At 43.1% G+C, this 15,742-nt stretch overlaps 1 protein-coding gene across 1 annotated transcript; it reads left to right on the top strand.

Annotated features, from left to right (window-relative positions):
- The first annotated feature begins 9,775 nt into the window (after nucleotides 1-9,775).
- LCE6A (late cornified envelope 6A) lies at nucleotides 9,776-10,903 on the top strand. Its single transcript, XM_010374699.2, has 2 exons — nucleotides 9,776-9,930; nucleotides 10,418-10,903. Exon 2 carries the CDS (start codon nucleotides 10,439-10,441, stop codon nucleotides 10,679-10,681), a length of 243 nt encoding a protein of 80 aa, XP_010373001.1. The 5' UTR covers nucleotides 9,776-9,930; nucleotides 10,418-10,438; the 3' UTR covers nucleotides 10,682-10,903.
- The last annotated feature ends 4,839 nt before the right edge of the window (nucleotides 10,904-15,742 follow it).

Below are 15,742 nucleotides of genomic sequence, written 5' to 3'. Positions count from 1 at the left end.
CTCCTTCTGGCTCTTACATCTGGATGATGACTGAAGGTGCCGGGACTCGGGGACCCCCATCACCCTCGCCAAGCCGCGGGTAACTCTCCTGGTAGCGGGTAAGACAATTACTTTTTTAATCGACAGCGGGGCTACCTACTCTGTTTTGCCGTCTTTTGAAGGGCCTAGCCTTCCCTCCAATATTTCTGTTGTAGGAGTCAATGGCTCCCCGTCCAGCTCTCGAAAAACCCCACCCCTTAATTGCTGCCTGGCCAACAACTATTTTGCACACTCGTTCCTCATTATCCCCTCATGCCCCACTCCCCTACTGGGCCGAGATGTTTTAAGTCAACTGAAAGCCTGTATCTCCATCCCTACTAGTGCCCCCCACCCTACCCGCCATCTGCTTCTAGTATTGACTAACTCAAATGACTCCAACAATCCTACTAACCCTTTCCCCGATTTCCCCATTCCTATCGACCCCCAAGTGTGGGACACCTCCACTCCTGTCGTGGCGGACCATCATCCACCAATACTTATAAAACTTAAGAAACCATCTCAGTTTCCAACCCACTCACAGTTCTCTCTCTCTCCACAGCACTTACGAGGACTAAAACCAATCATCACTAGGTTACTCAGCCAACACATCCTCATCCCTATTCATTCTCCCTGTAACACCCCAATCCTACCTGTAAAAAAGGCAGATGGAACTTTTTGGTTAGTGCAGGATCTTTGTCTTATCAACGAAGCTGTTTGTCCCACCCATCCGGTAGTTCCCAACCCCTATACCCTTCTTTCTCTCATTCCACCTAATACAACACACTTTACTGTACTGGATCTAAAAGATGCATTTTTCATTATTCCCCTGCACCCAGATTGTCAGTTTCTTTTTGCTTTTACATGGGAAGACCCAGACACCCATACCTCCACCCAACTGACATGGACAGTGCTTCCCCAAGGGTTCCGAGACTGCCCCCATTTCTTTGGGCAGGCCCTAGCAAAAGACTTAGCCTCCTGTCCTCTTACCAATAGTAAAATTCTCCAATATGTAGATGACCTTTTACTCTAGTCCCACGGGACAGGACTCTCTTTTAGACACTGCGATCCTCCTTAATCATCTAGGATCCAAAGGTTACCGAATATCCAAACACAAAGCTCAACTCGCACAACAATGTGTCATATATTTAGGTATTGAGATCACTCCTACGACATGCTCACTTACTACAGACCACTTAACTCTAATACAAAATCTTTCTCCTCCTCAAGATGCTAAGGAAATTCAATCCTTCCTAGGCCTAGTAGGATTTTTCAGACATTGAATTCCTAATTTCGGAATCTTGGCTAAGCCTCTATATGCAGCTGTCAAGGAGACTCCCCAAGGACCTTTGTCTAACCCAAAGTTAATCTATAAACATTTCACTCACCTGAAAAACTGCCTTCTCTCACATCCTACTCTCTCACTCCCAGACTTCCAACGCCCCTTCCAGCTTTTCACAGATGAAAGACAAAAAGTTGCAGTGGGTCTTTTAGCCCAATCTATAGGCACCACCTACCGCCCCGTGGCATATCTATCTAAACAATTAGACCCCACTGTACAAGGGTGGCAGCCCTGTCTTCAGGCCCTAGCAGCAGCAGCCTGTCTAACCCAAGAAGCAAAGAAACTCATTAGGGGTGGTAACCTAACAGTCTTCTTTACTCACTGCCTTCAGGATCTTATTGCCCACAGAAGTATTAGCCATCTAACCCGTCCAGACTCCAACTCTTTCACCTCTTATTCATAGAAGACTCCACCATTGCCCTAGGAGTCTGTTCCTTTCTGAATCCAGCAACCCTACTTCCTGACCCTCTCAAGCAACCTAGTACTGAACACTCCTGTCCAGAACTTTTAGAGACCCAACCACCTAGTCACTTACATTTACATGACCAGCCATTGGAAGGCTCACAGTTAACCCTATTTGTAGATGGCAGTTCTTTTATAAATTCTCTAGGAAACAGACAGGCAGGATACGCGGTAGTTACATCTTCTGCTGTCCTAGAAGCTAAGCCTTTACCACAAGGGACAACATCACAGCAGGCAGAACTTATCGCACTAACCAGGGCTCTCCTCCTATCCAGAGGAAAAATGGTAAACATATACACAGACTCCAAGTATGCCTTCTCGATTGCACACACCCACTCTGTCATCTGGAAAGAGAGAGGGTTCCTAACCACCAGTGGTACCCCTATAGTCAACAAAAAACAGATACTCAAAACTGCTAGATGCTTTATCAGTGCCTTCCAGAGCAGCCATCATACACTGTAAAGGTCATCAGACTCCATCTAACTCGGTGGCGGCTGGCAATAACTTTGCCGACACCACTGCCAAATCGGCAGCTGGATTCTCCACTCCCACGCTTCCCTCTATTTGTTTTCTCTCTCCTCAATATACCCCTACTTATACCCAAGAGGAAAAGACCAAACTATTACAAGATTCAACAGCCAAACTAGCCGCAGACAATTGGATTTACCTCAATAATAAACTAGTTATTCCTGAAACTCAACTCCACACCATTCTAAAAGACATACATAATTCCCTACACATAGGACCCAAAGCTTTATATAACCTCCTAAGCCCCCTCATTCACTGCCCCACACTCATGAAACACCTAATTATAATCAACCGACAGTGTTCCACATGTCTCAAGTCAAACCCTCAAGGCACATTGTGCAACCCCCATCCGAGCCATCAACTCAGAGGCCACCAACCAGGCGAAGATTGGCAAATTGACTTTACCCACATGCCAAGGCATAAAAAATTCAAATATCTCTTAACCCTCATTGATACTTTTTCAGGATGGATAGAAGCCTATCCTACTACAGGAGAAACCGCCAATATAGTTGCCTCCATACTCACTGAACACATTATTCCTAGGTTTGGCCTCCCGCTCACTCTTCAGTCTGACAACGGCCCAGCATTCATCTCCAAGGTAGTCCAACAGGTGGCAGCCCTCCTACACATCACCTGGAAACTCCACATCCCTTATAGACCTCAGTCTTCTGGTAAAGTAGAGAAGGCCAACGGGCTCATTAAGCAGCAACTCACCAAACTCTCCCTCGAGACTCGACAATCGTGGGTAACTCTCCTTCCCCTGGCCCTAACCCAGCTGCGAGCAGCCCCACGGAGTCCAACAGGCCTCAGTCTGTTTGAATTAGTTTATGGCCGGCCCCTCACCCTCCAGCAGTTACCCACCCTTTCTTCCCCGCTGGCAACTTATCTCCCATACCTCACCCTCTTGAGACAACTCCTGAGACAACATGCAGAACTAGCACACCCCTCTCCAACAGACACCTATAGCCCACATCTCTCTCTCAGCCCAGGAGACCAAGTATACTTAAAAGATATCCAAGCCAAAGATCTTCAGCCTAGGTGGAAAGGCCCCTATACTGTCCTCCTATCCTCATACACAGCAGCCAAACTTCTAGGACACATGCACTGGGTCCATATATCACAATTAAAAAAGGCCCCCACAGAAGACAATCAGTGGAAATCTACTAGACTTACCCCTACCCGTCTCAAATTCACCAAACTCTCCCAACCACCGCATGTTCCCTGACCCCTTGTGCTTATCCCAATTTCTCGCCATACTCTATATAAACATAACAGAATTGCAATATCTTACCCCAGATCCCTACTTGTCTCCAGATAATAGCCCATCACAGTGGTTCTCCCGCTTACCTTTATAGAACATCTTCAGTGACAAGGTGTACCCTGTGATTACACTGAAGATGAAGTACTATTTCATACTTACATTACTATCTTTTTCTTGCATTTCAATCTCTATTACTAACCCAACTTTCATATGGAGATTCTCTATAGTTGAAACTTGGTCACACAAAAATAAACAGCACTCACAGCTACAAGGCACTGCTGACTGCCCCCCTTCAGGCTGCCAACCCCATCTTACTATAAATTTCACCCTATCATGTTGCAGTGCGGCCAGAGCTAAGGCTCTCTGCTTCCTGCATGATCAGACACATTACAATTGTAAGACTTACTGGAAACAAAAGAACCTAGGATGCCCTTATATTTATTGTAAGATCCATTATGCAACATTGAGACAGACGAAACCCACTGCTCTCTTCACCATTACGAATCAACGAACCCCCCTTCAGTACCAATTAAATATCAAGGACCCATGGGACCCCTGATGGGCAGATGGAGTGAAAGGTGGACTCTACACAGGCTACACAATCCTTAGTTCATATCCCATGGCTACTCTCCTGATAAAAAGAACACTTGTCCAGCAAAAATCCCTTCCTCAAAACATACAAGCCCTACAGAATTTAACCTTAGCCATACAAGCACAAGAACAGGCCTTACAAGATCAATTACACTCCTCCAATAAGGACCCCTTCTCATGGTTAAAACTAGTCCGTCAAGGGTTAAACCTAACATGGGCAGCCAACCTAACAAATCTCTCCCACTCTTTCCTCTGTGCGGCCCTTCAAAAAGCCCCCTTAGTGGCAGTCCCCTTACCTACTGCTTTCAGGGCTACAACTAACTCCATAGGCACCTCCCAAAAACCGTTCTTACTCCAAGTCCCACTATACCAAAGCCCAGAAAGTCCAATCCTTCCTTTCTGCTACTCTACCCCAAACACCTCCTGGTGTAACTATACCCAGCCACCCGCTAAGACCCAGACGGCTCCCATCGGAGGTTATTTCTGGTGCAACAAAACCCTCTTCAAGGTCCTTAATCACACATCCATTGGTCAATCCCTTTGTGTCCCAGTGTCCCTAGTACCTAGTTTAACTTTATATAGCAAAGCAGAAGTAGCTGAACTTGTCATACAATTTAACCCTCCTCCTAATGATCTCCAAAAACGGGCTGTCTTCCTTCCCCTAGTCATCGGAGTCTCCCTGGCCACCTCCTTAGTGGCATCAGGGCTTGGAACTGGGGCACTTGCCCACTCGGTACAGTCTACCCAATCTCTAGCAGCTCAAATCCGAGAGGCCATAGAGGCTTCAGCTGAAAGCCTGGCCTCTCTACAGCATCAAATTACCTCAGTGGCCCAGGTAGCAGCACAAAATAGGCGAGCATTAGATTTACTTACTGCCGAAAAAGGAGGAACATGTATCTTCTTAGGAGAAGAATGCTGCTATTACGTAAATGAGTCAGGCCTAGTAGATACTAACATCCAAACCCTAAACAGGATTAAAGCAGAATTAAAAACCTACAATACCCCCTTCACCCCCGGACCACCGGTATGGCTGCTGCCCATAATACAGCAGATGCTCCCGTTCCTAATTCCCATACTAATCCTCTGTTTTGTCTTATGTCTCGCTCCTGTTTTAATCAAATTTCTCCGAGCCAAAGTTCAAGAGATCACGCGCGTCACCTTCAACCAGATGCTTCTTCATCCGTACATCCAAATACCAACCATAGACCCCAACCTCAACGATGTCCCTTAACAGCAGGAAGTAGCCAGACAGACCACGGCACCCCTTATCACTATTATCAATAAAAGGTTGGACTGTTTGGACAAACGGAGGCAAGATGGCGCAGTTCCGGGTTCTTCACCGTCAACTTTCCCGCGCCCGGGAGAGACACGGGTCGACTGTGCAGGCGCAACACGACCTCCGATGGAGCAAAACCGGAACCTGCCTAGCCATGCCTACCGCCCCGCCCCCGACCCGCCTATGTCCCACCCATTGCCCTCCCACCCCCGGGCCCAGGACATAAAAGCCGCTCCTGGCGGGTGCGCGGAGTGAACTTCCTCGGCCCCTCCTTGTGTGCGGGACCCAGGAGCCTCGTCCGAGAATGCCAGAGCGAACTTCCTCGGCCCCTCCTCGTGCGCGGGACCCAGGAACCTCGTCCGAGAACGCCGGAGCAAACTTCCTCGGCCCCTGCTCGTGCGTGGGACCCAGGAACCTCGTCCGAGAACGCCGGAGCAAACTTCCTCGGCCCCTGCTCGTGCGCGGGACGCAGGAACCTCGTCCGAGAACGCCGGAGCAAACTTCCTCGGCCCCTCCTCGTGCGCGGGACCCAGGAACCTCGTCCGAGAATGCCGGAGCGAACTTCCTCGGCCCCTCCTCGTGCGCGGGACCCAGGAATCTCGTCCGAGAACGCCGGAGCGAGCTTCCTCGGCCCCTCCTCATACGCGGGACCCAGGAACCTCGTCCAAGAATGCCAGAACGACTTTGTCGGCCTCCACCGCCGGAGACCGGTGAACCTCGCCCCTCCCTCACATTGGCTTGTAAATAAAGTTTTTTTTTGCCTTGCCTACTTGCCTTTTCTCTGGCATTTGCTCTGGGGGTCGCATTAAAGCAAATCATATAGTAAGACATAAATGCTCTGAAAGATTTTTTCAGCCAGGCATTGTCTAGAAATTCATTACAGAGAACACGGGATTTGGACTGGCACTTGGAAGTATTCTCAGAAGAGGAATCAAGAAAGACAGAAGTAAGACAGAAAGAAAGAGAGAAAGAGAAAGAAAGGAAAGAAAGAAAGAAGAAAAGAAAGAAAGAAAGAAAGAAAGAAAGAAAGAAAGAAAGAAAGAGAAAGGAGAGAGAGAGAGAGAGAGAGAGAAAGAAAGAAAGAAAGAAAGAAAGAAAGAAAGAAGAAAGAAACAGAAAGAAAGAAAGAAAGAAGAAGAAAGAAAGAAAGGAAGGAAGGAAGGAAGGAAGGAAGGAAGGAAGGAAGGAAGGAAGGAAGGAAGGAAGGAAGGAAGGAAAAAGGAAGGAAGGAAGGAAGGGAGGAAGGAAGGAAGGAAGGGAGGAAGGAAGGAAGAAGGAAGGAAGGAAAGAAGAAAGAAAGCAAGAAAGAAAGAAAGGAAGAGGGAAGACAGGCAGGCTGAGTAAAAAAAAGGAGGAAGACAAAGAGATAGAGAGGGAAAGGGAGGAAGAAAGAGAGGGAGAGACAGACAGACATCAGACAGGATAAAAGCCAGTTCACCATACAATAAATCCACCCATTCAGCAGAGGAGGAGACATAACGAAAGGAAGTTCCAGAAGTTAAGCATGAAGTGATGGGATAGGTTCAAGTATACACAGGGACTTGAATGCTGGCTAAAGGAATTTAGATTTATCCTGAAGACATCAGAGTGTTCTGGAAGAACATTTAACAGGGCAATTATTCATTAAAAACATAAAGCAAAATAAAAGAGATTTAAAAAATATATTTGAGGAGTTACTTCAGGAATAGCCAAATGATTTGGGATATCTGAAAGAAATTGAAGAGAAACCCAAACACTTGGGAAGCCGAGCAACTTCATTTGAGGCTGGGGACCTGAAGATATCTGCTGCTCAGAGAAACAGCCTCATGAATAGAGACCAGGAATGAGATGAGATTATTCTCAGAGATGGGCTCCTGTCTTCAGACCAGGTTGGGACTCCGATAATGGTGGGAGCCACATCACTTGAGAAACTACCATTCTAATTTGGTACATTTAAAAGGACTAGTTCTGTTCTCAGGCTACAACTACAATTAGCCTATTTACCCATCTTTCACTTACAATCTTGTGTTACCTATTAATTTGTCTGTATTCCCTCTAGAGTGAAAGCTTTGAAACATGATATAGACATCTTATTCTTTCTTGTATCCAGTACGTAGTTGGGACTTAATAAACATCAAATCACAGAATTACACTCATAGACACAATCTGAACCAGGAAGAGAAGTGGAGTGGGATTAGAATAAGAACATTACATTTCTGTGGTCCTGATTTAAAACTGGCTGGACTTGTAAGCCTATCTGGAAGACAGTGCAGCTGAGGGGCCTCAAACAGGCTCACTTTATGAGCTAGGCAAATCTAGATGCTGAACACACGCCATCCTATATGTGATGAAATTCACTGTACTGAAAAGGAAGGGGCTTAGAAATTTTTGTGGGCAATTTATTATGGGAGGTGGTCTGGGAGAGATATAGAGGAGGCAGGAAGTGTAGTTTGCCTAGGGCAGGGCCCTCAGAAAGAACCCTCAGCCCTAGGTAGAGACAGTAAGAGTTGGGTACTTGCTAGTTAGCCTCAAAGAAATGCATTTGTGCTGTATGAGGTCTCTGAAGCATGTGTTTAAGTGGTGCAGGTCTTGGGTGGGGAAAAGGAGCAACTGGTGCATTGAGACCAAAGTTACTTTGCCTCCCTACTAACGCTTAGTGCAAGGGAAACACTTCTGAGGTGCAATCAGAGTTATTTCTGGTGTTTGAGGGAAGAAAAGAGGAGAAAGAGAAGGAGAGCGAAGAAGGAGAAGGAAGTAAAGGAAGATGGGGTCTTTCCCTGAGGCCGTTTAAATCAGGCACTCTCTCTCCAGGGCTCTGCTCTAACAGGGTGAGCGAGGTTTCATACCATTCTCCCACCTGCTGTTTCACTCACAAAGATCTTCTCTTTCTCCATCCAAACTGCATCTCAAAGTTTTCCCAGATGAAGCAATTGAGACCTGATGATCCTGCCCTGCTGGATTTTGGGATCCAACAGCTGCTCCTTTTCTGGCCTTGTCTATTTTCCACCCTGGTCTTCATACCTTCTCCCACACCCCAACCCTACTCGCCTTTGTCCTATACATGATTTGAAGTACTTTGAGGACTGCCCCTACAATAAGAATGTTCCTTGTAATTGCTCATCTTTTTATTTACCCAACTATTTCCTGAACAGTTACTATGTGTCAGGCATCAGGAATACAGAGGCAGGTGAGGTGCAGTCTTGAGCAGCAGGGAGTTCCATCAGTGCCTTTTAACTTAGCTGTGCACACCAGGAGCAATTCTGTGATGGAAGCATCCAGAGGTGAGGGACTGTATTTAGATGAGAATGTTCCCAGTTTAAGCACTGCCAAAACATGATGATCTCAATTTTCATGAAAGGTGAAGACCTTTTCACTCTGTGGAAGGCTTTTCCATAATGTCCCTTGATAATTCCAAGAAGAGCTCCCCTTTTGCATTTAAGAGACAGCAGGTGTGTGAAGGTTTTACTTTCCACCCTCTGCTCAGCCTATTGTGTAAGGTGAGGTCCATGCACAGAGTTCCCTGTAGTATTTATGAAAGGGTGTTCACAAATGCCTTAGGGGAGAATGATGGAAACAAGAAGTCAAGGTCTGATCCACAAAACAAAATGAGTTGGGCTTTATTTTCTTCCTATTTTTTTTCTCCTGAAACACAAAGTCTTTTCTAATGGTTCATAGACTGTTTCATTCAACAAATGCTAATGAGCATTTTCTTTGTGTCAGGGACAACATCAGGCTCTAGGAATGCAGAAGTGATAAAGGCAAGGTCCCTGTCATCAAATAACAGTTTAATAGATGAAATAGGATATGTATCTTGGTCACAAGACCCAAAGCAATAGTAAAGGTTATAAGATATATCTATAAAGGTCAGAGGATGAAGGACTCAGATGTAGTTGGAGCACTGGGCCAATCTCCACAGAGGTGATGACATGGAATGGGATGCTGACAGTCATGGATGATGGGTGGGGAGTAGACAAGGAGGGTCTTCCTCAGACCCTGGTGGTTGTTGAACCTGATTTTTCCCTCCAATCCTACATAGAATTCAACAGCAGCTGCAACCCGCCCAAACCCCCAAAGACATCATCCAGACTTAGCCAGTGTACCCACTTCTATGTAGGCCAACCTGAAGGCCCCAGCCTTCTGCTCACTTTACCTACCTGCAGATGCCTTTGAACCACATCCCAGCTACATGTAACTGAGGAATCTAACACTGGAAATTGTGAAATATCCAGATCAATCATCCGCTCCATGGCTGTCCTCCAATGACATGTGGCCTGCAGGCTTCAGCTGGAGGATATATAAAAGAGCCTCTTACTTCCTGGAAACACAAGGCCTCCAGACTCCTGGGATAACTTGTCCACACATCTTCCACTAGGGTAAGGCTACTTCTGGCTGAAGAGATACTTGGATGTAGCTCAAGTGCTGCTAAGGCAGTACTGATCTCTCCTCTTGTCTCTTCCTAGGGAGCTGAAAAGCCAGGTAGGAGATGCTTGGGGTAGAAAGAAGGGAAGGGAAGAGGATCCCTGCAAAATAAAGACCCCAAATCATCTAACATGGGAGAAAGCCATAGAAGTTAGAGGGCCAGAAAAGCAGAGATGGGACAGTCAGACTTAGGAGTTTGGGGACAGAATAAGACTAGGTAGAGAAAGAGAAAAGATTTGGCTCTCCTTTGCACTTGACCAGGTGGACATTGGGCTGGGAAAAGCAAACTGTCAGCTCAACTAAGTACAATTTGTCTTTTTTTTTTAAAGGAAGCACATATCATCAACATGGTTATTAGTAAGTGAGTCCCCTGGGAAGACTTACTCCGCAAATATTTAGTCCTTTCAAGTCCATTCTTCTCCTCCTGAGATGGAGTTCAGTGGGTTGCAAATGCTGGACTCCATTTTTGACAGCTCCAGGTCATGGAGGACAGAAACAGAAGCCCATGCTGCCTGGGTCCCTGATATAACTATTTCTCTTCCAGATTCCACCTGGTAGCCAAGCAATGTCACAGCAGAAGCAGCAATCTTGGAAGCCTCCAAATGTTCCCAAATGCTCCCCTCCCCAAAGATCAAACCCCTGCCTGGCTCCCTGCTCGACTCCTTGTGGTGGTCCCCATTCAGAAGGCTGTCATTCCAGTTCCCAAAGGCCTGAGGTTCAGAAGCCTAGGAGGGCTCGTCGAAAGCCACGCTGCCTAAGTGGGGGCACAACCTACCACTGCAAAGAGGAAGAGTGTGAAGGCTACTGAGCCCAGAAGAGTTGAGGCACAGGTGCAGTTGCTCTTTCCCTACCCCACCTTTGGGTATATATAATTCCCCTTGGAGAGCCAGGCCCTCAACCTCTCATTTGGGCTGAGAAACACTTCCTGGTCCCCAGCTCCAGAGAGGTGAGAACTAGGCTGAGCCACGCTGCTACTGCTCTCGTCCACTTGCCTCTTCAGCACAGCAACAGTAAAGCTGCTTTACTTGGAGCCCTGACTTCTGTGAGTTCTTGAGACCCCTGCTCAGATGTGCTGAGACCCCTGCCTCAACCCAAGTGCATGGTGCTTCTCCTCCTTCCTCTTAAGGCAGCTGATGGTATTTTAAAGAAGCAGATGTTTTTGGGATTTATGCCCCAGTTTCCAGCAGCCTCACAGCCATCAACCCATGTCATTGCATGATTCTAGCACCAAAGACTACAATAAACATATGTTGAGCACCTACTGTGTACTGGCCTCCATGTTTACACATGTAAGTGGGAAATTTGTCCCTGCTCTAGAAGGCTAATTATCCAGTAGGAGATGCAATGGACAGTGGATTAGTAAATATCATTTTAAGCTGATTAACTTACTCATTTTTATCTCTCAATTTGTGTTCAAAAGAACTTAAAGCAGAAATTTAAAAAGTACCTTAGGTCAAAGACAACAGACAGAGGAGACCCATTCTGATGGTGTGGATCAAAGGTGGTTTCCCAGGCCTTGGAAGGAAAGAGAGTATCCCACTTGGGAGTGGGGAGAAGAAGCTCCCTGGGGCAGGAAGCATTTAAACAAGACCTCTAAAGATAGCAGACTTGGGTGCTAGGAGGTGAAGTGAGGAGGAAAGTTCATCCAGGTGGAAGATCCAGCATAAACAAATGTATTACAAGGGCGATACTTGCCAATGGTGTGAATTTCAATGTGACTGTAGCACCAGGTGTGAGATGAGAGATGTGACACAGTTCATAACCCCAAGTCCCCATGATAATTCAAACCAGCTGAGTTTACTGAGCTTTAGGTATCAAACACCAGCTACCAAAAGATCGTACCTCTGGGAAAAATCTGGGCCCAAGCCCCAGGTCTAGTAGTCTGAGATGAGGGGAGCATGACATAAATTACATAGGCTTGAAGGGGACTTGAAGCTCAACTATGAATCATATAAATATAAGTTTATGTAAATATTTTTTGCTGATCTACATTTTTGGCGGGACATTAAAAGCATTTCTTTTTATTAACCAAATGCCCAACCCAATAGATTATATTGATCAGGCTCAGAACAGAATTTCAACCTGTAATATCCAGTATGTAGGATTCTCATTTCCAGAGCTTAGTAATCCTCCTCATTGCTAGGACATGATGTTATTTTTGTGATGACACACATCTGTATGTAGAAATGCATCATGATTATATATAATTATAATTTCATATGCATGATTTTTCTCATTAAACAAATGACACACACTTGTATAAGGATTTGTTAATGGAGATAAGCTTAAGGAAGATGACTAAGACCAACCTAAAAATCCTATCACCTAAAAATAACCATGGCTAATCATTTCATAGATGCATTTGCAAACCTTTAAACATCACAAAATGGGTTAATTACAGAATATTTTATAACCTACACTTTTTTTTTTACTGTTAAGTAAATGGTAAAATTGAACAAGAGTCATTGTCAATACTCTTCCATCCTAGGAAATACTGATCAACACATGATATTCACAAACACATCATGGTCTGCATAACTGGTTCTCCACTACTGGGCATTTATGTTGTTTTTGCACTTGCTGTCAAGTGTAATTTAAAATAATCATTCCTATTGATAGTTATTCTTAATTTTCTTAGAATAAGTTTTTAGAATTGGAATAAATTCGCAAAACTATGAAGACTTTTTCAGACTCTTCAGCAAGACTGCATTTTGGGAGCAATAAAAATTACTTCACTTAAGAAATTAATTATGGTAGATTTGTTTGAGAGCAAAAGTGAGTACTAGGTTAAAGGACTGCTGCAGTTTATAGTAGAAAAAGTCTACTTTTTGAGAAGAGACACTGCCTAAGAAACTTGACAGGTGTTCATCTTTTTACCATCATAAAATCTATACTTTAAAGAAAATTTAGATGTCTTCCTCTTTTGAGGAAAAAAGAGTGCTTTATATTGTATGAAGCAATATCTTATGAATATTGATATACCATTGTTTGAAATTTTGTATCTAGCTGACATATTTTTAAATAATGGTTTTCAATATATTTGCATGAGAGATTTTTGGAAAGAATCTCATTTTTCCTTAGGAAAAATACAAAATATCAATGCTGAGTTGATTGTGTAAAGCTCAATGTGTAAGAACATCTTTTTTTCTACTTTTAATTTCTGCTCTTTATTGAAGACAGGCATTTACCAAATGACAGTTTTTTTTAAAGTTTTTACAGAAACTATTTTTCTTTGACAAGAATATTCCTTACTATTTTGACCTATTCAACTTTCTCTAGTCAGTACTTCAATTTCCTGTGCTAAGTGTTCAACCTATGTGTTATTCTACAGATACACTGGCTAGTCTGTGTCAAATTGATTTCAAAATTACTGCAATGAAAATAAACTAAGGATTTGATTATTGTTTTTCTTTATAAAGGCTGTATTTGGCATCTTCACAATTCCTAAAATATGCCTGTACATCAGAAATGTCAATGACGTTTTTATATGGCTTTAGTATGGCTTCATTTTAATACTATATGTATGTTGTACTTTGTTTTATAGTAATAAGTAATGAAAAATGTAGACTTTATATTTTATACAAAATATCCTGTAAATCTATATATATTTTATGATTTATACATAAATTATATATGTATTTTTAAGCATTCTCATCACAAAAAAATGGTATGTGAGATAATGCATGTTAATTAGCTTGATTTACTCATTCCACAATGTACACATTATTTCAAAACAATATGTTGTACCTGCTAAATTTATACAGCACAAGTTTTATTTGCCAGTTAAAATAAATAAATAAAGGTATTTTTTAAATGTCCTATACACAAAATTTTGTAAGTTCATAGCGACAACAAAACTGGGTAAGTGGTACAATTCCTTTTATTTAGAATATATCTAACTTTATGCTTTTAACAGATGTTAAAAATCTTATGTATATTTTACATCTTTTAATTCAGAAAACTTTATTTTGACAGAAAAACTTTATGTATTTGATATTCAATATATTCTTTTATCTAATTTTTAGAAAATGTTAAATGCTGTATTGTTTGGACTAAACAAAGAACATGCAAGGTGTTTAGAAGTGCTCCCCAGGGACTTTGAAACATCCCCACGTGTCAGTTCCTAATACTACTCTGTCTTCCTTAAGAAGTCTGGACTCCAGTCTTCCAGCAAGCAAGCTCTTGCATGGAAGCTGGACTTGAGCCCAATGATCTCAGTTCAGACCATCCACTGCCTCAATGTGCCCAGCTTTTCTGGGGTCTCCAGTCAGGACAAAAGGGCCCTCTTCAGCCTGGCCCATGGTCAACATAGTCAACCTCTACTGCGGCTAGCATAGCACACTCCCTAAGTATACACCTTTTTAGCAGCCACGAGTTTACAGTGTTTGACAGGTGGTGTTTTGTTATTGGATGCTATACACTTCATGATGTAACATAAATAATAAGTCGTTCCTTTTATTTATTCCTGTACAGATGTCACAAATAATATATTAAAATAAAGTTAATCTAAAGTGAAGGAAATACGGTGCTGATTTAGTAGGAAGTCAAGAAATACGGCCAAAACTTCAGGAATGAAGAAATAGAGTTTTAATTATAGTATTTAAACTTATAGAGGTAGCCAATAATGACATGAAAATAAAAAATATGTCTAAATAACAAGGAGGGAGGGAAGGGATGATAAACGTGAGCTTAATTCCCTGTTTTGTATTGAGAAAGTAAATAGACATGGCCTAAGAAATAAACATATAAGCAGATTATTTAGACTGATACTTAATTTTTTCATATTACAACTATTTGGATTACCTGACTTTAAATTTTCATTTAAATGTATTGCTTTTCTATAAATAAATAACTAAAATCACATCCTCTTTTTTTCACATGCATCTGTAAGAGTCCTAGGCCAAACCTTCCCTAACAGAGCAAGTGCAAGTTGAAATCCTGTCAGATGAAACTCACTTCAAATCTTTGACAACTCTGGCTTTAGAAAAATTTCTGTACCTCTGAAAGCTTCCTCATCTAAAAATTAGATAAAATTATAGTATCTGCCTTGTGAGACTGTGGAGGGATCATACATGATATCATAGGTAACATGTACTGCATATTTAACTCAATTTAACTCAAAGTTATAAGTTCATCGTAGTTTACATTTGGGGTGCACTCTATTTTTTTAAATAGACTATTTTAGGATAATTTTAGATTTACAGAAAAATTGCAAACGTAGTTAAGAATTCTTATATATCTGCACCTAGTTTCCCTTGTTAATATCTTACATTCATAGTAAATTTCTTTTTTTTTTTTTTTTTTTTTTTTTTTGAGACGGAGTCTCGCTCTGTCGCCCGGGCTGGAGTGCAGTGGCCGGATCTCAGCTCACTGCAAGCTCCGCCTCCCGGGTTTAAGCTATTCTCCTGCCTCAGCCTCCGGAGTAGCTGGGACTACAGGCGCCCGCCAACTCACCCGGCTAGTTTTTTGTATTTTTTTAGTAGAGACAGGGTTTCACCGTGTTAGCCAGGATGGTCTCGATCTCCTGACCTCGTGATCCTCCCGTCTCAGCCTCCCAAAGTGCTGGGATTACAGGCTTGAGCCACCGCGCCCGGCGTAAATTTGTTACAATCAATTTTCTGTGTGCCTGGATCCCATTCAGGAAATCAGGTTATAGTCAGTGGTCACATCTCCTCAGGCTCCCCTTGACTGTGACAGTTTCTCAGACTTTTTTTATGAAGTTGGTGCAAAAGTGATAGCTCAATTAATTTTGTGCCAACCTAGCATTTTGGATGACTTTGACAGTTTGAGCAGTACTTGTTGGGTATTTCGTAGAGTGTCTCTCAATTGAGATTTGTGTAGTAGTGTTTTTCCTACGATTATAATAGGA

Source organism: Rhinopithecus roxellana, chromosome 8, assembly GCF_007565055.1.
Source record: "Rhinopithecus roxellana isolate Shanxi Qingling chromosome 8, ASM756505v1, whole genome shotgun sequence".
Taxonomy (NCBI): domain Eukaryota; kingdom Metazoa; phylum Chordata; class Mammalia; order Primates; family Cercopithecidae; genus Rhinopithecus; species Rhinopithecus roxellana.
Note: the sequence above shows the minus strand (reverse complement) of the source record. Positions and strands in the feature narration are given on the sequence as shown.